Raw genomic sequence first — 26,160 nt, 5'->3', positions numbered from 1 at the left:
GACATGTTGTCAACACACACATCTATTGCACACATTTGACCCACCCTTGAGATCCAGGGAATAGAAGAAAGAGTGATAGAAACACACCAGTGGGCATTCATCACTATGAGATGTTGAGCTGACCCCAGTGAATACAATGGACCTCTAGTTGACAAAGGTTCTCCTAAGATCTCTGTAGTGATGTATGCATTTGCAGAACCTAGCACAGAACATGCAGTCTCTATCATGTATAAACCTAAATTCCAAAAATGGACAGTGGAATGCAAATAAAATCAGAAAAAGAGTTATAAGAAAATTCAGTTTGACCTGTTTTACATTTAAATAAAATAAAAATATGATAACATCAAAACATTTTACCTCATGAACTTTACTAAGCTTTTATATATATGTAACGTTAAAAAACTAGCACCCTTCCTTTTAAAACTTAATAATAAGTTAAGAACTAAAGACACAACATGATTTTTTCTTCCCTTATACAAGTTTTTACATGTGCAACAGGATCTTCATTTTCATATTTTGCACTTATAATGCGCCACACACACTTTACTGCAATCTTTGATTATGCAGGCATGCAGTAGTAACACATGCAGAATTTTGCTTGTTCTTGAAGAAGATGTCATATAGAAGGCACCATATGTTGCTGTGTATATATCTTTCAGCATTAATGGTGCCTTCAAAGATATGCAACTTAGCCATGTGATGGGCACATGACAACCCTGGCTTTTGAACTTTACGCTGGTAACAATCCTGATGCTCCTTTACCTCTTTGGTCCAGTGAACACAATCCATTATTTCTATAATTCTCTAAGTTATTTGAATGGTTGACTCTTCAGAACACAAAGCACATTTGCACTGTGAGACCATTTCAGTTGAGCTCAAGCCCAAAGAAGTCGGCGGTGTTTCTGGACATTGTTAATAGATGGCTTCTGAACAGTACAGTCTTAACTTGCATTTGTGGATGTAGCAACTGGTTTGTCAAGGTTTCTGAAGCCCATGTGATGACATCCATCACAGAAGCAAGCCTGTTTTTAATGCAGTGCTGTCTAATGGGGTTTTTGCCTTGCACTTTATGCACATAGGTTTCTCCAGATTCCCTGAATCTTTTCATGACATTATGAACCATAATGAGTAAAATATCTAAAATCCTTGCAAATATTCTTGATTTTAAACTGTTGGATTATTTGCCGACACACTTTTTGACCCCTCATTGCTCATAAAGGACTAGGCTTTTCCTGAATGCTCCTTTTTGTACCCAAGCATGATTACATCAGCTGTTTAAAATGTTGTTTGAATGTTTCACAACATTTCTAGTCTTAAATTGCCTCTGTGCCAACTTTTTTGGGACATGTTGCAGTCATCAATTTCAGAATGAGTGTACATTTAAAAAAAAAAAAAGTTAATAAGGTAAACCATTAAATAATATTTTATTTAATAACAAATAATTTTGTTGAAATACAGGTCAGAGTGGATTTACAAAACACTGTTTACTGTTTTTATTTAACTTTTTTGGAATTGATGCTCGTATCACATTATAGGGTACAAGAGTAAAAAGAGACCCTTGCCTCATCCATGGTTCGGTATCAGATTGCTCTTTTCTTCCACAGGCCGGTACGGTTGTGGTGAGTGGGCTGCGTGCAGTGGGCTCATGTAGGACTAATTAGCATGTGAAGGATGAGGAGGCAGAACTCATTAGGGCTTTGGAAGGCTGAGCATACTGTCGCCCTCTCCCTGTAATGATGTTGAATCCAGGCAAGCCCGAGACACACAACACTTTATCAAACGTCTCCTTGTTCAGGGTTAACCCTGCTGTTGACACTCATCATTCCCACTTCTCTATTTCGCTCCACAAAACCTTTGATTCTCTGTCTGCCTCTTCACCTGTCTGTCTCTCTCGAGCTCTTCATCTCTTTCTGCTAATGCTCTCTCTGTCGCTCACACACTCTCAGGGCTGGCCGTAATTCACCTGGTGTTTTTCATTCTTCATTAGTGGCTCTGATGTGACATGATGAGGCTGAACTAAATGGTAGAGTTCAGGTTGCCCTGTTATCTATCATGGCTCCGTAAGTGAGGTGTCAGGGTCCTCTAAATGCTACACAGACTGGGAAAATGGATGCAACACAACCGAGTACTGCAATTCAAACAGGCCGACATGATTTTACCAACCTGGATTGCTGATTAATGTAACATTATAGGTAAAACGGCAGTGACCTTGCACTGTCTTCAGTATACAAAGCTGAATTTAATTCAACCTGTGCTGTCTGTGTTTAAGAGTCACCCCACACTAAACTGAATTGACAGAAAACATGTCTGTTGGGCTAATAGATTAGTGGATTAGTTAACACGATCCTAAGCTGGAAGAAACCAATGGAATGAACAAGGAAATAACCCAATTTAGCATCAGAAGACATTCACTCTATTTTAGTCTTCTCGCCTGTACCAGTAATTAAGCGTGTAATTATTAAATAACCGTCTTTTAAGATGTGTGTGAGAGCAGCCTGAGGTGAATTTTGGGCTAATCTAATTGGGGCACCTTGTCTGAAAGTGTAGTAAAGGCCTTAGAAGAAGACTAGATGTCTCCTGACTTGACGCTGACCGTCTGGACTACTGAACCCGTGAAGGTCTTTTGCCAGAATGTCTTTAATTCTGCTACATTAGGCCCAGAATCTGATGTCTAGTTGGTGTGACTAGTGATGAGAACATTAACTCAGCACTGCGTTGGTTCCCTGAGTTTGAACATTGTGGCAGTCTGTCAGTAGAGAATGAGGGCTGGTTCTTTTAAAATGACTATAATTAGCTGAACATCTGGAAGGCTCTCTTAGGTGTATTTTCAAAGTTTGGGTTTAGTTTTGCTTTTAAACTTCAAAATATTGATTTGTAGACACTGGGTAACCTTTTTTTGAACCGAAGCAAGAAGGTTAGCCCACTGCTACTGTTGTATTCTTCCAAAGGCGCTTTCAGTTTATCAAGTTATGTTATTCAATTAGGCCTGTCATTCAGCCGTGGGAGCCAAAACTGGTCCAGGTAAGCAGACCAAATGTTTAAAACACATAGAGCCTAATTCACTAAGAACTTCCTAAGTTTTTTCTCAAATTTGTTGATCCCAAGAAAAATTCAGATTCATGACGTGTTCTTAAAGTGCAGAACTATTATTCTCACCTTTGTGCTCTTGAGTGTGTCGGCTCTGTTCTTACCTAAGAACAAATTCCAAACATGAAATTACTGGTGAATCAGAATCTTTGTGAAAACTAAGGAAGTGCATTTTAAGAAGAAATTTCTCCTTGAGAATGATGAATGAGCCCCATTGTTCTTAAAATACATTAACATGAAAACAACAAATTCTTCCCTTTTTCTTTTGTTCAGCACATAACGAAAAAATATTGTAAAAGCATTGCATTCTCTTACAATATGTATGTGCTCCCTCGTAAACGTTTTGCATTGCCTTGCAATCATTTTGCATTCCCATGCAAATTCCACTGAATGAAAATCATTGCGAGAGAACGCAAAAATCATTGCGAGAAAACACAAAATCATTGCGAGAGAATGCAAAAATCATTGTGAGAGAATGCAAAACGTTGCGGGAGAATGCAAAAATCATTGCGTGAGAACACAATGATTGCGAGAGAACGCAAAATCATTGTAAGAGAATGCAAAACATTGCGAGAGAATGCAAAAATCATTGCGAGAGAACACAATCATTGCGAGAGAACAGAAAAATAATTGTGAGTGAATGCAAAACGTTGCGAGAGAATGCAAAAATCATTGCGAGAGAACACAAAATCATTGCGAGAGAACGCAAAATCATTGTGAGAGAATGCAAAACGTTGTGAAATAATGCAAAACATTTGCAAGGGAATGCAAAATCATTACGTATTTATATTTAAACCATGGCTCCTTGGGGGTCCTGCATTTTGGAAACAAAATGACTAGCTTCATGAACACGCCCCAAAAATGTGATGTAATATTTAAACAAAGAGTTAATGACACTAGCCACGTTTACATGCAGCCTGATAATCCGTTAATAATCCGACTAATAGCTCAATCGGAATAGAATATGTCCATGTAAACACCTCAATCGGAATAGTCTAATCCGATTGAGGCCATTCGGAATACAATTTCTATCCGATTGAACGAGGTGGGTAAACTTCTAAATAATCCGTTAAATAGAAGAATAATAGCCATGTAAACGCCTGAATCCGATTACATTCCAATCGGAACGTGTAAGTATGTTCTGCGCATGTGCGTCGCGTCACGGCGAAAGTTTACACCGCTCAACATGGCGGAGCAGAAACTGGTCTGGACCTCACGTGATGTTCGCTGTCATGGTAACGTTTACTCTAAGCGCTACTCCACGCATGCGCGTCATTTTGCATCGGATTACTTGTAGTGAGCATGTAAACGAAGATTTTCCATCAGATTGTTGAATAGAGTGCATATAAACACCTCAGTCTAAATCTGTAATCGGATTGTATTCAATCGGATTGGCAAAAATCGTTGCATGTAAACATAGCCACTGTGCTTTTGTGAGGTCTACCAGTGTTTCTGTTGTTTTCTCAGGATGTTCTATCAGACAGAACAAGGAACCGAGTGAATGCTTCAGTGTTAAAGGGTAAATCTGCTGATTTTTCAAAACATCAAGATATTTAAATGATGATGTAAACAAATTCACTCGGAATGGTTTGATGTGAAATACTCTGTTCTAAAGAAACTTGCCCAAACTGTTTTCAGCAGTGGTGATAGGAACCAGACGCCACAGAAAGTTATAAATAAAGTTAGTAAATAAAAATATGCTGCTCCCTGACGCCTGAGAAACAGTTTTACAGTAGGTTTCAGTTAAGGTTTTGGTCTAAAACGGTCTAATTTATATTAATTAGAGAAGTACATGCAGGAAAGGCAAAACAGTCACCAAAGAAAGCTCATTTTTTCAGATTTATCACTATTATTTTATCATTATCAACATAATATTGGCTTTAAAAACTCACGTGCAGGCTCACTGGTGCTTTTGGACAGTAAATAAAATGTCTATATTTGTTCTGAAGACATTGTGACCCCTGGTTCCTATCAGCACCACTGTAAAGAAATCAGAGTCTGTAAGTTTCTCTGCAGTGAACCATTTTACAGCAAACCGCTCTGAATGACTTTACATCTCAACCATTATACTTTAATGCAGAAATGTCGAAAAATGGGTGGAGTTGCCCTTCAAGGCGTAGTTTCAGTTCTCGGCCTGCTGCGCTTGTGCGCTTGGCAGTAAGGTGGGATGATGTGGCGCTTTTATGGCGCCCTATTATTGTGGGTGTATCGATTTCTTTGAAGCGCGCGTGAGAGGCGCCTTTGGCAGAATGACAGCGATCCCGTCCTCCTCCGCGGAGCCGGGGTGGTGCTGGGTTTGTGGGAGCTCGGTGTGCGCGCGAGCAGAGCTCCGCTGTGCGCGATCCTGCGCCGTGGCTGCGTCTTGCCCCTGTTGTTCATCTGTGCTGAACGTGCCCCAGAGGCGAGAAACCACTGATGCTTCACCTCATTTCCTCGCTTTAATAAAGCGAGATGAATTGGCCCGTGGCGCGCAGTCGTGTCGCGGAGAGAGTCGTTTTAATGTGCAGCGCGTTTCAAACGGAACGGCGATGCGAACGAGAGCAGCGATGATTACAGACTTACTGCGCCTATTTACCAAGCGCGGCAATGAAAACGTGCCCTGCCGCACAAATATCCGCCTCACAGAGGCAATTGGCCTAATCAAGTGGGAAGGGTTGGGCAGCGTTAGAGCATATGCTTCATGCTCCGGACTGAACTGCACCTTTTGGAGAGGAGGGTTGGTTCATTCTCTCTATGCGCGCTTCTCAAATAAATAAATAAAATAAAATAAAAAAATAAATAAATACAAACATAATCAGTCAATTTGGTTAAAAACGTTAAACTGTCTGATGAATGAATCTAATAAATATAAGTGCATGGCGATAAAAAACAATTGCAAAAGCATTGCGTTCTCTTGCAAAACGTGTGCAAAAATTTGCGAGAGAAGGCAAAATCATTGCGAGAGAGTGCAAAACATTTGCAAGGGAATGCAATGTCATTACGTTTTTTTTTGTTATTGTTTTTTGTTTTTAACTGTGTGTTTTTTAACTATGGTCCTTAAAGAGTCCTGTATTTTGGAAGCAAAATGACCAGCTTAATGAACATTTGCAAAAATTTGTTGTAATAGTTAAACAAAGAGTTACCGACACTGTACTTTGTGAGGCCTACCAGTATTGTAATATAATAAATGCAACTTTTACATTTTTTTATTTCTTTCAAATCTTATACAGGCTACATTGAAATGAGCTGGAATGTCAGTTTATTAGGTACACCTATATTTTCTGAAACAGTGAATTCAAACACGCCACGCATTTCCATTCAGGCAAATAGAGTCAGTCTACATAAAGTTCAACTGCTGGTAGAACAAAATTAAAACACTTTAGTCCAATTTGTTTGTGTTTTATTGGAATGAAGTTTTGTAAACAGCTTTCATTCACTGAAATGTGCTTTCATTCATTTTTGTCCATTTTATGTAAACCTGTTACTCAAAGGCAACACAATTCATTTGCACATGCACTTCGTAGTTCTAAAACTGAGAGGTTTCATTTAAAACGCGTTATAGAGCACTATTTGGTACTATTTGGGTGGTGGATCATTCTCAGCACTGCAGTGACACTGACATGGTGGTGGTGTGTTAGTGTGTGTTGTGCTGGTCTGAGTGGATCAGACACAGCAGTGCTGCTGGAGTTTTTAAACACTGTGCCCGCTCACTGTCCACTCTATTAGACGCTCCTACCTTGTCAGTCCACCTTGTAGATGTAAAGTCAGAGGCTGTAGCTCATGTTGCTGCACAGCTTGTGTTGGTCATCCTCTACTCCTTCATCAGTGGTCAGTATCTGGCTACAGGACTGGTTGACAGACTATTCTCAGTCCAGCAGTGGCACTGAGGTGTTTAGAAACTAATCCACTACCATGTGAGTGTCACTGCAGTGCTGAGAATGATCCACTGCCCAAATAATACCTGCTCTGTGGTGGTCCTGTGGGGGTCCTGACCACTGAAGAACAGGGCAAAGCGAGGTTAATAAAGTACACAGAGACAGATGGACTGCAAATTGACTGAAATCCCTTCAGTCAGGAGGTGCAGTGTTTCCTCTGCTTCTGAAAGCATTGACTTGCACAGCTGTAGATGATGTGGGCAGCGCTGAGCGCCACTCCACTGGAGAAGTGGATTAATAGCTGTGCGCTTATTCCTTCACCTCAGGAGGGGACAAACTCACCCCACAGGTTTGATCTCGCATCAGCACGAGACCGTTTAAAGGTTAATCAATCAATTTCATTTAGATCAAATGATCCAAAATCGAAGGTCAGGTGCTTTTTTAATAGCCGTTTGTCTTGGAAACAACTGCAGAACAAATTAAACGTATATACTGCGGGAAAAATAGTGGTCGAGCCTGTGGCCTTTCCTAATCCGTCTGAGGGGGACTGAGGGGAGGTGGGGGTGGGGGGGGGTAACGGCAAGTCATGTTTTCATTGGGAGAGGCGAACTGTGCCGAATAAATTATGGCTGACATTTGGGTCTTGATGAAAAGGTTGAGCCTGAGACACAGTAACTAAATAATGTTGAATGGTCAAATGCTGCAGGCAACGTTTCCAAATCCATTTCCCCAGCAAAGCTGCGTCCAGCAGCAATAAGGGCCTTTTAATTGGTTTGCCCAGTGAGTAAACCGCTCCCAAATGCAGGGGCATTTCAGTAGAAACCCCGTATGTGTCGCAGAGTGATATACAGTAGCTAACGCCGCACACATTGAACTACTTTATACAACGATTAGTTCTGACCACACAGTCTGATCTGGCTGAAAAGAGTTCAGTGTATATAGTTATATCAGAGAATTCCTAATGAGGAGATTTGCCACTCAGTAAAATGTTCAAGGTTTGTCATACGCTAGAGGGCGCTCCTGAGAGAGTCCGAAATTAATAGGTTAAGGTGGAGCATTTGGGAAAAATAATTACAATTGCTTAAGGGTCATTCTACAGAAACGTCCACTTTTCTATCTGTCCATAGGAGTCACTGGTGTTACTGATCGTCATTGGTGTTACACATAATAAAGGAACACCAGAGACAGTTTTAATGAACAATGCATTTTAAAAAAATGTCTGCTACAGAACATCAAACCACATGTTGTCAATCATGGAATATCCACTAAATATGTAATTTAATCCATTTGTATTCTATTTTTTCACAATTACCTCAGAATAAAGTCGGTCACACCAGTGACTGCAGCTAAAAGCTTCATATGAAATCATGAGCTAAATGAGAAAATCTCTGATAACTGAAAGACACAGTGGACTCACCATGTGGTTTTCTTCATAGATCCTCAGAAAACAGGTAAAAGGACGTCAAGTGATGTCATCAGTGTGATTTTTATTTCAAAATAAGAGATTATTTGTTACGCGGTAACACCTCTGTAACAACTCTGGCCTCACGTTCGTCAGTGAGCGTGAACTGCTTCACTCAGCCAATGAGCTGCTCGCTTGACAGCCAACTAGCACCCAGTAGCAGTAATCCTGCTGCTCAAAACACATTTGCAGTAGAAACCAATGACATTTACAGATAAGTTTTCTGTGCTTTTTTAGTGAAATACATCCTTCTGCATTCCAAAATGAAAGGAAGGTCCTGGATATGTGATTCGAAATTACTTTGACTTTTCGGTTGTAGCCCTTAAGCTCCATTTTTAACCATACTTCTAGCACTTTGCTGACGAGCCGTGGCTAAGTAAAAACAATGGTGGCTTCCCTGCAAACACAGACATGTTGTGACAGCCTATTGTTTTGGTGCCCACAATAACATAACATAACATAAAATACTTCAATACTGCTGTTTGAACCCTTTGCACTTGCACTTCTGGACGAAATTGAACAACAGCTGGTTTATGAGAAGCCTGGCCACTTCCTATTTCCCCTGTTATATCAAAAACAGGACTGCTAAACAGCAGAGGGCACCCATGAGTGAGTCCTCAATGAACGGGAGTAAATGGCTCAACGACTAAAAACAAAAAGTTAAAATAGTTTCTAATCACTCACCCAGAACTTTCCTTTAATTTTAGAAAGCAGAAGGATGCATTTCACTAAAAAAGCAAAGAAAACTCACCTGTATGTTTTCTTTATTCTACAGCAAACAGGTTTTGGGCAGCAGGGCGCTCAAATGATGTGTGCTGTAGCTAATATCATTAAGGCTCTTGATAGTATTCCGATGTCGTCACAGTTGCGCTGCCATCATTTTGGTAGGTAACATGAAGTTCATTCAGCAGCGCTGTGGCAGTTTGTAATGAGATAGCAAAGCCATAATCAACCCAGCAAAAGCAGTAAAACGCGCTTTTGTGTCCATTTTTTAAGTCTCATTTTTGAAATTAACTGATATATTTGACTGTACTGTTTTGATTTTATTTGATTTGTTGCTGTAATGATAAATAATTAAAACAGAAATCTAAACGGCTGAGATTTCTCACTGCGTTACTAGTGTCCCATCCCAAACCACATACTGGCACACTAAACAGTGTGTAAAAATAGTGCATATCCCATTAGAAGTGCACTAATTAGTGCAGTAGGTGAAGTACAATGTGTGGTTTGGGATGCGGTGTTAGATCAGCCAGTGAGACGCGTTCAGCAGCTGCTCTGCTGTGCTGCTCGTTTGCTGCTCCTTAAATATTTGCATGTGGCTGAAGACCAACAGCAAATAGGTCAGAACGACCACAAAAACATGAAAAGATATGTGGACACTAGATGCTAAGGAAGTCTGGAGAGGCCATGAGATTTATAAATTATTATTATAAATTTCCGGATTGTTATTTTGAGATAACGAGTTAAGCATCTATTTTGCTTTTGGTCTTCAGCCACATGCAGATTTGTAGCTGCAGTAATGTTGATCAGACGATCTCTGTCAGAGAGTCAGTTACTACTTGCCTGCCAACATGGTGGTGTGGTCTTCTTAATGACGTAATCGAATACTATGAATAGGATGATGTTGCCTGATGTTGTTCCTGACAGCACACTCCCCTTTGGGTTCTATTGCTGAAATATATCAACCACAGATATTTAATCCGAAACACTGAAATTCCTCAACTGCTCTGGCCGCTGTTGCACTTTATTGTCCCCCCCCACGCTGAAGGTTCTTAGGGGCAGTCAGTGTGTGTGTGTCTCTGGGGCCTTGCTTAATTTAGCCTGCGGTAACGCTCCCCTTTCCTTCCACATAATGGATGGTCCCGCACACCACCATGCAGGAAAGGTTTAATTAAATCATATTCCAATCATAATCCATGTTGTTAATTAAACTGGATAATTTATAAGTACAAAAGAGGGTATTTATTAGCTGTTCTCCAGAGCTGGTTCTACAGCAGCACATTAAAGAGTGAGTAACCCCCCCCCAGCACACACACACACACACACACTCTCTCTCTCTGTCTCTCTCCCTTACACCCCCCACTCCCACTCTCTCCCCTTTTCTATTGATGCCTCCACATGATTGATAATGAGACAGTGACTGCTGTACTATTTGTCTAATGGCTGTGCAATTAAATCCCCTTGTAAATGACCCATGCCTCATTTCATCCTAATCTATGGAATTTTGATTGAATTTGTCAGCGCTAATTGAAAAATACTGCTATTTAATGTCTGCATTGCAGTTGCGGCTCAGCCTGCCTTTAATGAGACTGTGTCCCTGTGACCCTGCGGAGGGGAGGGGTGCTGTGAGGGGGGGGGTTGTCCTTGATTTGGAACGGGGGGCGCGGAGCAGAGGTCATGGCTTTAGGGTGGGCTCAGAGAAGGTCCCCATAGATTAAGAATAATTTAAGGCATGTACAAAAAAAAAGGCCTACACGGTTTTTAATGATCTCGCCAGAGCAAACGATCAAATACATATCAAATACCTTATAAATCCACAGAGATCTGCACTGTCAGAGTTAATGCTGAGTTTACTCACAGTATGAACACCTCATAACAGAAATACATACTTAGAACAAATATATTACACAGGTTGGACCCATTTTCTCGCATCTTACATGCAAATAATTACCTAGAGTTTATTCAAATCTGGAAAATGCTTTCATTGACTTCATTGAGCAGTTGTACCGATAAATACTCAGATAAATTGAAGGGGAACTCAATTAAGGCAGTATTTTCCATAAAGAATATGAATGAATTCAATTATAGGGTCCACATAGGTCTACAGAGTTACATATATATATATATATATATATATATATATATATATATATATATATATGTGTGTGTGTGTGTGTGTGTGTGTGTGTGTGTGTGCGTGATATACACACCAGAGAACGCTGCAGTGTGTGCATGCTGAGCAGACTGAGTGTTGGTGTGTGTGTGTGTGTGTGTGTGTGTACACTGTCTGGATGAGTGTGTGCTATAGGAGATGAATGGGGCCAGCTGATTCACTGAGGGGTGCGTGAGTGGTGACAGGAGTGGCACAGTGAGATGACATAGTGCTGGGGAGGGAGACCATAACACATCTCAAATCGAGCCTTCTCTTCTGCTCGTACCAGCCTGGAATGAAAGCTCTGAAATGGTGTGTCTATAAGCTATTTATACAACATTTACAATCATAAACACTTTCTAAAACATCATTTTTGTGAAATCTTTCCAGCGCATTTTTGCAGAGTCTTAAAAAAACTGGCATGTCGTGCACGATCTTCGGTAAATGCGCGTAGATTATCACAAAAAGTATTGCTAAAATATTGGGAAATATTGCAAAATGATAAACAATAATTTTATATAATTTAATCCAAAGTTAAAAAATCTGTTATTGTGGTTTTCCTTTGGGGTAACTGCAGCTGAAGGTTACACTGTAGGACATCGTTCATTTTCACTTACAGAAGTCAATTCAGAACTGAACTGCATTTCTGAATTAAATCGTGTTTTAACAATCAGATTCATCGTAAAATTCAGATTCAGATACACAGAAAAGCAACTGTGGAGGCTTAACGTGTATTTAAAGTATTCGGGAACACCATATGACATACTGCGTAAGCTGGTTTAATTAGCCCTGATAGATTAAGTGATATTCCGTATATTAAACACGTATTAGGTAATGTTCTGTATATTGGAGAGAGATTGATGGATATTCTGTGTAGTGAAGGCTATTTAAACGACACAAATTCGATAATTATCTTTATATTGGAAATAGATTATCTGATATTCTGTATGAGAGAGAAAGTAACCGAATTGCACTCTTTATATTAGAAGCATCCAGAGTGATATTCTGTTTATTAGAGGGAGATTAATGGATGTTCTGTATATTTAAGACTAATTAAACGATGCCCTGTAGTTTTATTCTGTAGTTTATATGAGCGTCAGATTGAGTGATGCTCTGTATATCAAACCTGCTCGCGCGCCTTAACGCGTCAAGGCATCACCAAGGCAACGCGTTTCCGCGCGACCAATAAAAACGCTCGCGCCGCCGTGGGCGTGTTCCCGGCGCGTGGTCGCACGCGTTTAAACGGAGGGAGCGCAATTCAAACGGGCCAGTCGATCAAGTGCGATGCGGTGAGGAGGGAGAGCGCGCGCACGCGAGATAAAGACAGTCAGGCTAAAAGTTGCTCCAGGTTACCGCGGACGGCACGCGCACTGGCCCCTGGCATGCCGGTTCGAGCGCGATCGTCGACCTGCTTGAAACTACCTCGGCGCGGCGTGGCCGGCGCTGCGCGCGCCGCTGCTCGGGGCCTCGGGAACGCGCAGGCGGACGCGATAATGGTTTAAGCTGGTTCGAAACGGACGGTTTGTTGTTCTCGCAGGATTATTATACCGAGTTCTCAGCAGCCACACCGGACACAGGAGCGCACCGGGAGCGCGCGCAGCCGGCCCGCGGTCACTCCGCACACGCGCACGAGCTTATGAGCGCGGCCTTCGGCCCTTCATCCTTCGTCATGATGCAGCGTCCCGCCGCCTTCAGCATAGACTCTCTGATCGGCGCGCCGCCGGCGCCCAGCCCCGGCCCGCTGCTGTACGCGGGTTACCCCATGTTCGTGCCCTACCGCTCCGTGGTGCTGCCCCCGCCTCCGCCGCCCCCGCCGCCTCCCCCGGTGGCCCCTCCGCCGCCTCTGCCCGCCACGGCGCACCCCCCACACCAGCTGCCCGCGCTGCCCGGCTCCTTCTGCTCGGGCCTGGCGCTCATGGCCACTCTGCCGGGAGGATTCCCCGCCGCGCCGCAGCACCACGACGCGGCCAGGAAGTTCGGGGGCGGCCAGCAGGCGCTGCACGCGGCCTTCGACAAGGCGCAGGAGGCGCGCGCCGACGGGGACGACGGGAAGGGCTTCGTGGGGAAGGAAGCCACGGCGCTGCTGCCGCTGGCCTTCCACGACGAGGCCGGACACTGCGCCACAGGTCAGTCAGCATCTCACACAACACATATCTACATTATAAGTACAAATATAGGCCCTGTCTGCCTTTATCATACAGATGTAGACGCGTGGAAGCCAAAATATACAGTATTTTGTTTCTTTGCACAGATGATTTTAACATATATTTGGATAAATTATTGTACTTCAACATTATTATGGAATAAATCGCCCATAAACTGCTACAGTTCTCCATCCTGGCGTTTGAAATGCGTTGTGCAGTTAAATAATTAAAGCAGGGAAAAACTGAGCGCTGTTCTACTGTTTTTGTGACTGCAGTGTTTTGCATTATTTCAACAGCAAAAAGCAAACGTTTCACACTGTTTTATAAAACTGAATAATAAGGTGCAGCAGCACGTTTGACACCAGAACATAAAGTGTGTTTTCTCTCCCAAAGCGAAGCCAATTATCAAATTAAATTAATTATTACACTTATTAGTTTCTTTTTGTCCCCTAACAGTTCAAAAAGCACCTCCTTGCGCAGGGGCGATGTTTCAGAATTGCTGTGGCTCACATGAAACGAACGCTTTACACAGGAATAATTCACATTCCTTCATATATTTCATTAAAAGAGTCGAGCTGATTGGATGTCCTCTAAATTTTTGATGACAAAATACTCGAGCCGCAGGAGAGAAGCGCAGAGGCATGAAGCTCACTAATCTTCAAGGCCCTGAGCAAGAGCCTGCAGGCGAACCGCTGCTGTAAATTAGCCTGTTTAAGCTGAGAGATGGAGGAAGAGCACCGCGCTTAAAAGTCCATGAATCTGTGAGCGAAGTCCACATCATTTGACTCGAGAAATCAAACCCAGCACTTGTGACCGCTGTGAGAAATAAAGGTTCTGTTCAGGTACATTTTTCATATATCAAGGTACAAACAGTGTAAATGTTCCCTCAAAGGTACAACAGTGGTTTTAAGGTCTGATTGTGAACCTTAAATAAGTTTTTCCAGGTGAAAAGTTCGTATTTGTACCTTTTCATAACCGAATGTTTTAAAACAGAACAGTAAAATAAAAGCCTGGAGACGAGACGGGGTGTGTGGAGTCAGTACAGCTTAGAACATATCATTTCAGTGGATTATGGTTCAGTTATGTTCCCTGACTAAAGGTACTGAGATGGACCCTTGAGGGAACCACCCCAGTGACAAAGGGGAACTGTCCCAGGGACAGTTTAGTAGCTTTATTCCTGAGAGTGGCACATTAGTGGAACGTGTCACAGAGGAAGGTCAGTTAAAAGTAAACGAGGCGAACACTTTTCCACAGGGTTTATTTTTGCAGTTTGTTAAACGTGGTCCTGGATGCCTCTCGCTCCGAGATTAAGAACTTTGTTTTTCGATGTTTTTGGTGGCTCTCCAAAAGCAGCGCCGTGCGTAATTACGCGCAAAACTGGCCTCAGTAGACTGGACTCGGCTATGATGGGACAAAAGCTAACAGGGACAATTTATTCTATTTTTATTATTCCTCCTGATGCCTAATAGCTCATTCTTTCCAGCTCAGCAAAAATACGTAAATACTGAAATATTTTTAGTGGGGGAAAAAAATAAAAGATCATATGAAATGTTCTCCTTTATTACGGGATGACCGCTAACACCTCATAGACCCTGACTATCCAGCCTCACCAAGACAGCACTGCAGCAGCACTTAAAGGGGAATTCCACTGATTTTTTTTCAAAAGTTCTGCGTAACTCTGTGGTTGGGATGTAAACAAAGTCATTCAAATGGTTCAGTTGCAGAGAAACGCACCGACTCAGATTTCTTTACAGTGGTGGTGACAGAAAACAGGGGTGGCAATGTCTACACGCAAATATGGACATTTTATTTAGATTTATATATAATGTTGATAATGGTATAATAATAGTCCGCCTGAAAAAAATAAATTTTTTGGGGATCTATTTTGCCTTAGAACAGTCTTCATGTATCCCTCTACCATGAATAGATTAAAACAAATTGATTGCAATATATTTGAGGCCAAACTTTCTCAGAACTATCTAATAATGTAGTAATTTTCTGTGAGGGAGCTTTTAGAGGTGGACGTCTGGTTCCTATCACCACCACTGTGGACAATACTGACTGTAAGTTTTCTAGAACAGAGCGTTTCACACCAAACCACTCTGAATGACTCTGCTGGCGTGTTAACCGTTTAAGAAGGCAGAAATGGTGGAAAATCGGTGGAGTTCCCCTTTAAGTTTAGAGAAACTAAGTTTATGGCTGTGGTCATTTTCACCTCCTTCTCCACCTCTGCTTTTTTATCTGGATGTGTCTCAAATCTTAAAATGGCTTCTTCGGACGTTCTTTAGTGAAAGCAGCGGTTATACAGAGAACAGTGATAACTCGAGAGCCTTTTCGGTTCTAAATAGAACCCTAAGAGCTCAGAGTGTAGCTGCTCTCTTAGTGACTCACTCTGTACGAAGTGAGAGAAATCCGTGATGCCTCGTGTAAACAAATAGCACTTTCACAGCATATCGGTTTGGACTTTCCAAACACATAAAAACGCCAGAATTTATGCTGTATTTTTAAAAATTACTCTTAAAAGTGCTGAAGATAATAAGCAACTCTTTAGCTGCTGTGTTGAGTAATTTTGTTGTTGGTGGTTTTAATTCTGGGGTATTAAACACTAAATAATTACACACACCTTACTTCCCTGAACAGCAAACTCCTCTAAATAGCTCGCCAGAATAAAAGTCCATAGAGATTATCGTTCCAAAGCTGCAGTAAACAGTAAACAGTAAACTTGGACGAACAGTAATAAACGTTAAATGGTTTCACGTGATACGTGTCGAAAAGATCTCAGGATGTTTGTCAGAAGTTTAGAGGTCGTATGAGTGACTGTGGTGCTGCAGTCTGTCTGAAACTCCACACTCATTTGAATGTCGGACTATGTAAACAGTAATCAGGAGAAAGGCACACTGTGCATTGTGGGATATCATAAAGAGACGAAAGCGCAGTCCAGCAAAATCCCCAGTGTTGAGTTCACACTGTATAAAGGCTGTATTAAAGCCCCTGTGGATGCCTTTCAGATGTTTAACTACATTTAAATAAATATGTATTAAATTCACATCAATTTTACCAGATTTTTTGATAGCATTTTGAGTTTTTATAGGAGGCTATTTAAATATAATGAAGCTGAAATGACCCCTACAGTCACGGGTGGATCTATAGGCTGTAAACACTGGTGGAAATCTCTAAACACCAAACAAAGCGATTATGAAACGATTCTTTATTCTTTATGATTTCTACAGCCTGAATTTTAATCTACACACTTGTCTTTACTTTTATCCAATACGTTTAAATTAAAAACGTGAATAAAAATAAACATTTTGTTTGATTTTCTGCCACTTTATGTCGTACAATAAAGCATTTTGTGTTTATTTTTCTGAAATGTTTTATTCACACTTAAAATTATGAGCACAAACAAAAATCTGATTGATATTTTGCGCAAAACGAAAAAAAACGAATACTAATAAATTATTTCTGCACTTTTGCTGGAATGTCTGTATTGTCCTTATTAAAACGTATGCTTGAAAAAGAGGGGCTAAAGGGGTCAAAGGACACTATAAATAAAACCAGGCTGTGAATGCTGGTCTGATCTGGTCACTCTTTTTGCTGGTCAACAGTACGGGGTCACACCAAGGACGACTCCAAGGATGACGAGTGCCACCGCAAGGACGACGGCTTCTCCATGGACAGTGACCTGGACTACAGCTCGGATGAGAACGGCGGCGCAGGCTGCGCGCTGGGCCACAAGGACGACGGCGACGCGGGCGATGGAGCGCGAGGAGGAGGCGCGGGCGGCGGCGGAGGAGGAGGAGTAGGAGGCGGCGGCGGAGGCTCGGCGGGCGCGGGCAAGAACCGGCGGCGGCGGACGGCGTTCACGAGCGAGCAGCTGCTGGAGCTGGAGAAGGAGTTCCACTGCAAGAAGTACCTGTCGCTGACCGAGCGCTCGCAGATCGCGCACGCGCTCAAGCTCAGCGAGGTGCAGGTGAAGATCTGGTTCCAGAACCGGCGCGCCAAGTGGAAGCGCGTGAAGGCGGGCAACGTGAACACGAAGGCGGGCGAGCCCTCGCGCAACCCCAAGATCGTCGTGCCCATACCGGTGCACGTGAGCCGCTTCGCCATCCGGAGCCAGCACCAGCAGCTGGAGCAGGCCAGGCCTTGACTGACACTGACCTGGGGCCCTTTTATAGACTCTGAACCAGCGTGTATAAGACTGACCAGGACATCTGAGGCCGAAACTGGACCAAAAAACTCTGAGGGGGACTCGAGGAGCTCGTCTCGGACCAAACCGTGAACAAAAGTGTACATTTAGCTGGAGTTCAGCTGCAGGAGCACTTGGGGCCTCTCTGACCACTGAAAGGACAAACCAGCCTCGCCCCGGTCTGTTAACCCCTCCCCCCACCCCCCCATCCCGGACTGTATTTGTTATGATTGACCCTTACTGGTCTGAGTTCCTCCGACTGGACCCTCTCCCCTGTTTGAGTTGAAGGGGCGCTGCTAATTTATTTGATATTGTGAGAAACGTCGCTACCGCTCGATGGTTTCATTGGTTTAAGATTATTGTGTGGATTAAAGGTGGATTATAAGCAATTGTGAAATATTTTGTCCGCTTATTTATTGGAAGGTACAGAAGACCACCCAGATCAACAGACACAACTGTGCGCGCGCGCCGGGGGCGGGGGGGCGTGTCGAGGAAAGTCAGAGTTTACCGTTTAAATCAGATTAATACTCTCTTCATTCTGTTTAGCTGGAAATCCAACATATAATTATGTACTGTATTATTTTACAAGTATTGTTTAGGATGTGTAAATCCAAAATGTTTGTGGTTATAAATTAGAACAGCTTAAAAAATGTAATCAACAACGACACTAATAATAATAACAATAACAATAATTAATAATAATAATAATAATAATAATTTGCCCCTTTTACCTGAATACTCGGTTTTAGCTTTAGTTCAGTTTTAATTTAGGTTTAATTTAGACTCTATGCAGCCTCCAACAACCCCCTTTTAATTTTATTTATTGTGTTTTAGATATATAACAGCTATTTTATATATATATATATATATATATATATATATATATATATATATATATACACATATATGCGGGTCTGACAATCCAAAGAGTGAGCAAAACCACGAGGACCGTAAAAGAAGACCCTGCGCTGTGTCCGCGTGCACGTGTCGTGTCCAGGTCCGCAGCTTCAGCAGCAGCGAGTCCTGTATTTAATAGCCTATCAATAATCATTATATCAGTAGTCAGTCCACTCTGATCCACAGCACCACTGGCTTCATCGTTTCTCTCTCAGGGCCTGATTTCATATAATCCTATTCATTTTCTCATCGTCGCATTAGATCATATTAGACCAGCTGTTTAGCTGAATCCCCTGATTTCAGTCCTGGTGCTTTCGCATCATCTTCTCTCTGATAAACTCCTCATGCTGAATTCAGCCGCGTCTACACGTAGAAACTGAACTGTGATGATGACGCTGGTATTTTTAAAACATCATAACGAAACCAAATTAACAAACAAAAAAATAAAAGGTAAAAAGGTCAATAAAGGTATTAAAGGTAATAAAATGTCTAACTCCAGATTTCGAACAGATTTCTCTGAGCTCAGTTACCATCAGAGGAGAAACCGCTCTGAACCAGATGAGCCACCAAAGACTATACAGACCAGCAGAGACGAAGGCTGAAATGGACAGAGCTGAGAGGGGCACTGAGTTCAGTAATGAGAATTATGAGAGAAAGGTGTTAGGAAAGGAGAGAGAGAGTGAGAGTGAGTGAGAGAGAGTGAAGGAGAGAGAGAGAGGGAGAGAGAGAGAGAGTGGGAGAGAGAGAGCTCTGACAATTGCCTTAACTCTAATGAATTTTTTTGCAAATTGTAATCAAGGCCGGCCGTCGTAGCTGACAGATAAATGGGCCCCAGGGGGCCGAGCGGGGCCTCAGCTTTTCACCACAGCATGTCCCTCCCGCACTAAATTAACAGCAACTTGTCTAAGCTTCAAATTAACCCCCAATGATTAATTCTGATGGAGAACAAGCCCTAAGACTTGTGCCCCCTAATAGACGCTGCTGGAAGAGCCATAAACCGTCTGATCCCCCCTCCACACACACACCCACACACCCACACACCCACACACCCACCCACACACACACACACACACACACACCTCTGTAAGTGACCAAATCTGTATTAAACAAGCTAAACACAGTGCAAAAAGAAAAGCCAATTTGTTGGGCATTTTATTACCACAATCAGGAAATGATCACCGATCAGTGTCTCTCTACAGGGACTGGATGTATTCAATACATCCATAGGAGCATTTATGAGCACATTTATATTTATATTTTTACTAAAATTTATAAACACAGTGCATTTCCCATTGTCCATATTAGATAGACTGAAAGCACATCTTAAATGAGAACACCAATGTTTAATAATGTGAGCTTAATTAAATCATTAAGATAATTAGTAAACAGTCCACTCTTGACAAACTTACTGAATCAGAATTGTTCACAGTGGTGGTGATAGGAACCAGACGTCCACCTCTAAAAGCTCCCTCACAGAAAGTTCCTACATGAAATGGTTATGAATTCACTGACTGATGACTGAGATATCGCTTTATGATAGTTTGAGAAATTAAAGTTTTGGCCTGAAATATATTCCTTTTAAATACATTCTAGGTGGTGATGTACATGCGGGCAGTTGTGAGGCAAAGTAGCACCCAAAGTAAATTATTATTATTATTATTTTCCTATAATCAGTATTCCATATAAAACTCAGATGCGTAGGTTCACTGGTGGTTTTGGATACTAAATAAAGAGGCTATATCAGCGGCTGCAGACATCACAGCCTTTGGTTCCCATCAGCACCACTGTAAAGAAAGCAGATTCGGCTTCAATGAACTTTTTCTACAATGATTTTTTTTTTTTTTTTACATCAAACAGCTATGAATGACTTTATTTATTTACATCATTTACAATCATGTGAACAGGCAACTATATGGAACTGTTTGCATGTTTATTTATTTCGCTGCAGTCGGAAGAAAACCTGTATCTCCAAAATGGTAATTTTACAGGAGAAGGAAAAAATATACTTTACTTTTAATGTAAGTCAATGGAACCAGAATTTTTTCGAAGTCATTTTGGGCCGTTTCTTTTAGTCCATTCATCATGAAACTTACATACGATGTAATGAGCAACAGGCATTTTCAAATTATGTTAAAAACTGAAAAACGACAGAAATGGAGATAAAAGTTTTCCTCCGACAGCACTGATATAACTCAGATCAATCAGTACTTGATAGGTTAGTTTCTAGGATATGGATTAAGGCCAGGCCTAAATTGGTGATTCACTAGTGGAAATTCATTTTAGTCTAGGCTTAATCTGGGTCTAGGAAAGAGGCCTGGTATGTGGTTTTATTGGTATATCTTCAATCATTCACTCACCGCACTCATTTCATACGCACTAATTATATAAATATGCTTCTATTTTTAGATTTATAGATACTGTGATATGCAAAATATTGGCTCCTGGTCTAATTACATGCTTATTTCCTACACTTTCCACAGGAAACATGCACATTTTAGGGCACATTTCCTATTTATCTGTTTTAACACATTGTAAAAAAATCAAATCTAAAATGTGATGACTTTTGCATAGACCACATTTTACATTTTTGTCCCCATAATATGCTAAATTCAGCAAATAAACAGTCACTGTGCATTAGAATGTGCAGTAATGTGTAGAGGATGTGTTCACTTGAGCAGGGACACCCAAATATTACATCACAGTTGCCCATCAACATCAGAACCAGCATCAGTCGCATGAGGTGTGTTGCTGTCTTACAGATGTTACACTAAAGATTAATTATGTAACAGTAAACTGGAAATACTGATCATTTACAGCACATAGATAACTGATCAGCTGTGTGCACATTTATATACGGCTTAACTCAATCAGTCATTCAACTACATTTAATGTTATATATAATATATTATAGTTTCATATTTTGAAACTCTTTACCAATCACGTTCCCTTTTCTCGTGTCATTCAAGCGGTTTCTATAGACACACTATTACACTGTCTGTCTGCATTAGCCAGCCTGTGAGTGAGGATCCTTGGGCTGCTCTTCTTCCCTCTGAACACTGTGAGATTATCATCACACCATGATGGCTCTGCTCACGCCTCATTTCAGCGCCTCTCTAGCATTCCTAATGCCATTAGTGTGTGAATGTGTGTGTGTGTGTGTGTGTGTGTGTGTGTGTGTGTGTGAACGTGAGAGGCTCACACACACTGATAGATGAACACACAGCTCTGTTAATGCACTGAACCAGCGCTTCGCCTCGCTGGACCCCATCACATTGTGAAGCGGCGCTGATTTATGATGAGAGCTGATCAGACTGGAGTTGGACAAGATGCTTTTGGCTGGCAGTCTTTTCATCACAACATGTGCAGACCAGTAGCTTCCTGTTAACAGCCTGAGCTCGATTCATATTAACCCCTTAACATTCCAGGCTTATTTCACACTAAGGCTTATTACTCAGTAATTACAGGGACTCTAATGCAAACTAATGGAGCTATTCTTAGGTTATAGAAGTGTGTAATAACACTTTAGGCCTGCCAGTGAGGACCATGACTTGTTAAAGGGGTTAAAGGGATTCTTTGGCATTATATCTGAATTTTGCTTCTTTAGTGCTGGAACTTTGTTCTTTTACTACAATACCCAACATGCATTACACAAATGTGCTATAAAGCCAGTGAAAATGATAGACATTTTGGCCCAATCCCATTTCACCCCTACCACTGAGCCCTTAGCCCTCTGTTTTGCACGTTCACGTCTAGGGGTAGGGTGTCCCGATTCTTGTTGAGATAGAGGGGTGGGGTGAAGTGTTGGGGCTACATGACCCTCCAAACGGAGGTTTTTCAGAGACTCCAAACAGAGAGATATGAGAAGAAAGAAAAACAGGTAAGATGGCTGAACAAGAGACCAAAGAAACCCACAAATGTGAGAAAAATTATGATAACCACTGTTTTATCTTAGTTTAATGTTGTTTCAGTGTATTATGGTTGTTTTCTTCATAACAAGCATAAAAATTGCTAATAGCATGCTAATGTCTCAGTAGGTAGCTAGCTAACTTTCCCGTTCCACCTTAAATAGTCCAGCAGTTCTGATGCCTGAACCGCCAGAATGTAACTGCTGCTCCATTTAAGGTGGAACAGGAAAATTCTAACAAGGATCTGGTGAATATCTGACTTCAGCTTCATATCACTGAAGAATTAGGGGTGGGAGATAATAAATAATTGCCCCCCTCTTTGAAGTCATATGATGCCCTAAATGTAACTAAAGCCCAGCAGTGAGGAGCTGAACTTTACCCTCCTCTGCTGTCACTGCAGACTGGCAGGGTCTCCTACAGAGCAGCGCTGGTAGCTGTTAATGAAGTGATGCTCTTTTTATTTGAGGGTCCCATTTCAGAGGGAAGATTTCAACCACTACCCTGTAACTCAGTTCCTATTGGTTAGGGTGACACTCGAAAACAAGGGGTAGGGGTAAAAAGAAGAAATGGGATTAGGCCCTAGACTGCTAGCATAGCCACTAATGTAGAGGCTAATTGATAGACATCTTATTCCGCTTTCTAGCAGTGATTTTAGCTGTCTGGCTTCCTTCTGAACATTTCAAACAGCCAGCTGTCAAGTATCCACCCCAAAGTCCTTGTAGTGTTTTTTAAAGCTCCTCCCACTTTTAGGATACATCATCAGAAGGGGGTTTTCCTATTCTGTAAACTAGAAAATCTCACTCGGGAGCCCGTGTGTTTGACACAAATCAAACCTGTTCGGCCTGCAAAACTATTTTAATTTTCTATTAAAATTAGTCCATTTCACCATGAGCTGCACATCAGATCCCAGCATACACTGCAATGTAATCTGTGCTCCCACCCCCTCCCCAGCAACAATCTAAGGGACAACACCACAAAAAAAAAGATGCCTGGTGTCCAGTTTAAGCAAATATCCAGTTTTAAAACGCCTACTGTACACTGGGGACATTTAAAGAGGTTTAACAGTGATCTGTAGTTAATGTAGTCTATTGTTTTATGTAAAACAATACATTTTTATTTTTACTTATTTTTGAATTGTTCAGGTATTCAGTGCCTGTTTTTTGCCGTAGTAGTTTTGGCATATTTTGAACAATCAATGATATCCCATATAAATAACAATAATGCATAGTCATGCCAAATTAACGTGTGGGAACGAGATAATTAAGGGGACATCACCAGCAGGGCTCTGCACATGGCAAAACGTTGGGTGAAAATAAAATAGAAACAAAGCTGGTTGACTGATTTGTTAAGATGTTTTAATATGGCCCTTTTAGTGGTTGAGTTTGACACCCCTGATCTAGAGACTATTGCTGCGTCTCCATATTGGACAAAGGTACATCACATAGCTAAAAATAGCAGCGGTCATTGTGAAGTTTACATTTTGTCTGTACTTTTCTGTATTTTTAGGTTTGTCAGACAGTGTCTGAAACCACACAGTCTATTCATGACTATTTAACAACATGAGATGGTTTGACATGCAGTTTGCACCACAATGCAAGGCAGGCGTGTGGCTCCTGTGCAAAAACTGAGAAAGTAAACTTGACACTAAACACGTCTTGGCTGATCGACTACGTTTAAGGTGGGGAGAACTGTGTAAATTTCATTTTTTCCCTTAAAGGTTTGGTTTTGTCCTCGCCATAAAAAAGGAGCTTTACGAGGGGTGAAGAATCTCAAACAGCTGTTTAGAGATTCCTGGATATCCACTGTCCCTGAACTTGCCCCATGTGAAGTGATTAACAGAAAGGTGCTTGCTCCATTTCTCAAAGTCTCCATCACCTCCTCTTCCTCTCACACACCGACGCACACACCCATAGCCACAATATCTCTGCTTCCTCTCCATCCTCTCTCCATACACCGCTCCTTTTCTCTGCCAGCCTTGTCTGATCTCTTTAATTACATTCTGCTTCCCCAGGCTGCCCAGGCCTCTTTTGTTCCCCCGGTCAGGGGGCTTTTTGTCCCGTCTCTTCGTCCCCTCCCTGCCCCCTTTTGTGGGGCTGCTGTGGTTTTTCCTGAGAGAGAGGATGAGGAGAGGATTAGAGGAGCATTATCCCATTAGAGCTTCCACAGAGTCCACAGGGCCACAGATCCAAACGCCTTCATCTACAGCAGAGTCAACACCTTCTCACGACGAGCTGCAGAACACAGACTGACGTGAATTGAGCACCTCGTTCTACTGTTTTAGTCAGGTCTGCAAAGACAAGTTCTACATACACGGCTTATCAAAAGTTTGGGAACCTTCTTTTGACATTTCACTTCTGAAATAAATAAGAAAAAATGCCTGCAAAGGTTACAGGGTTCCGATTTATTTCATTTTCCAGAACTTTGCTAAAATATGCAAGATAAAATATCTAATCTGAGTGTCTAAATGTCCCAACTTAACATGTTTCCACGACTTCAGTAACATTTCCATTATATTGGATCCATTTTTCATGTTTTCCAGATGCTTTCCATACTGGAAAACAAGTCTACACATGTCCAGGTTTTCCAGGATGTGTGGAAACTCTGGGTTCTCATAAAACAGCTGTTTTATATATAATATACTTTGGGTATATTTTCCAACACTCATTCTACATGTTCATCAAAGTATCCTCCGTGGTATGAAGAGTAAGTTTTATCTATACAATGATTTGACAGCTTCCTTTTTCAAACTATTGACACTTCAATCCCAAAGGTGGTTTAAATAGCCAAAAGGTTTCGTATTGACATCGCAGGAGGTTTGGTATTATGCCCAAAGCAATACTGTCATAAATATTTATACATGTAATGTGGTAATTAATCATATTAACACTAATAATAATAAAATTATTAATATCTTGGGTTGCTGCAAACTGGCAACGAAGATTATTGGAGATGGCACAACTTTTACAACTTCTTATTCTCTGGTAGTGATACTAAAACACTGAGGCCACTCCAATATCCAGTCCAGCATTTTCTGCTGATATTGGCTCGATATAGATAACCGGTACTAGATCTGTGCCATGTCTAAATAAAATTAAAAAAGCTAGGTGTTCCAAACACAATCATGTCCCATTTTAGGGGCTAGCTAGGTCTCGTGGGAGGATGAAGGCTTACATGCTTCCTTAGAGACACAAACCATCGCATCTTTTCTGTCTGCTGCTATTGGACACTTCAACCCGCTTGGAGGAGAACACTAACTGCTGATTCTGACCAATCAGCCTGTGTTGGCTAGCATCACCCTGAGTGATTGTGGGGGAGAGGGACGACCACCCTACCCACCCAGAGAGATGAAGGCCAATTATGCTCTCTTGGACTCATGGCAATGCATGACTGTGGCATCAAGGATCTCACTCAGGATCTCCCAATGAGAGGGCCAATGCATAAACAGTTACACCAGTGTCCCAAAACTTTTGATGGGCAGTGTATCAACTGACTGGGGAATAAAAGTGATCTGGAAACAAAATAAAATGTGGCTATCAAGTTCACAGCCTCTAAAGCAGTGGTCACCAACCCTGGTTTTGGAGGTCTACTTTACTGTTTAAGCCACAATCCGCTACACCGGCTCCAACTAATTCACTTCTTCCATGATTGGCTGGATGAGATGCATCATTGTTAGGTAATGCCAGAGCATCATGTTAGATACAGGTTAGAATTAAACTCTGCAGGAAAGCAGTTCTGCAAGAGGAGGGCCGGTGA

The 26,160-nt window shown here is 41.7% G+C and overlaps 1 protein-coding gene across 1 annotated transcript; it reads left to right on the top strand.

The window, feature by feature from the left end:
• The first annotated feature begins 12,911 nt into the window (after positions 1-12,911).
• gbx2 (gastrulation brain homeobox 2) lies at positions 12,912-17,566 on the top strand. The gene is made up of 2 exons (XM_036569481.1): positions 12,912-13,401; positions 17,025-17,566. Exons 1-2 carry the CDS (start codon positions 12,912-12,914, stop codon positions 17,564-17,566), a joined length of 1,032 nt encoding a protein of 343 aa, XP_036425374.1.
• The last annotated feature ends 8,594 nt before the right edge of the window (positions 17,567-26,160 follow it).

This window comes from Colossoma macropomum, unplaced genomic scaffold (genome assembly GCF_904425465.1).
Source record: "Colossoma macropomum unplaced genomic scaffold, Colossoma_macropomum, whole genome shotgun sequence".
NCBI lineage: Eukaryota > Metazoa > Chordata > Actinopteri > Characiformes > Serrasalmidae > Colossoma > Colossoma macropomum.
Note: the sequence above shows the minus strand (reverse complement) of the source record. Positions and strands in the feature narration are given on the sequence as shown.

Excerpts from the sequence above, each read along its gene's own strand:
- gbx2 (XM_036569481.1), top strand. The coding sequence starts at position 12,912 with ATGAGCGCGGCCTTCGGCCCTTCATCCTTCGTCATGATGCAGCGTCCC. Across the intron at positions 13,402-17,024 it reads GGCCGGACACTGCGCCACAG|TACGGGGTCACACCAAGGAC; the intron begins GTCAGTCAGCAT and ends GCTGGTCAACAG.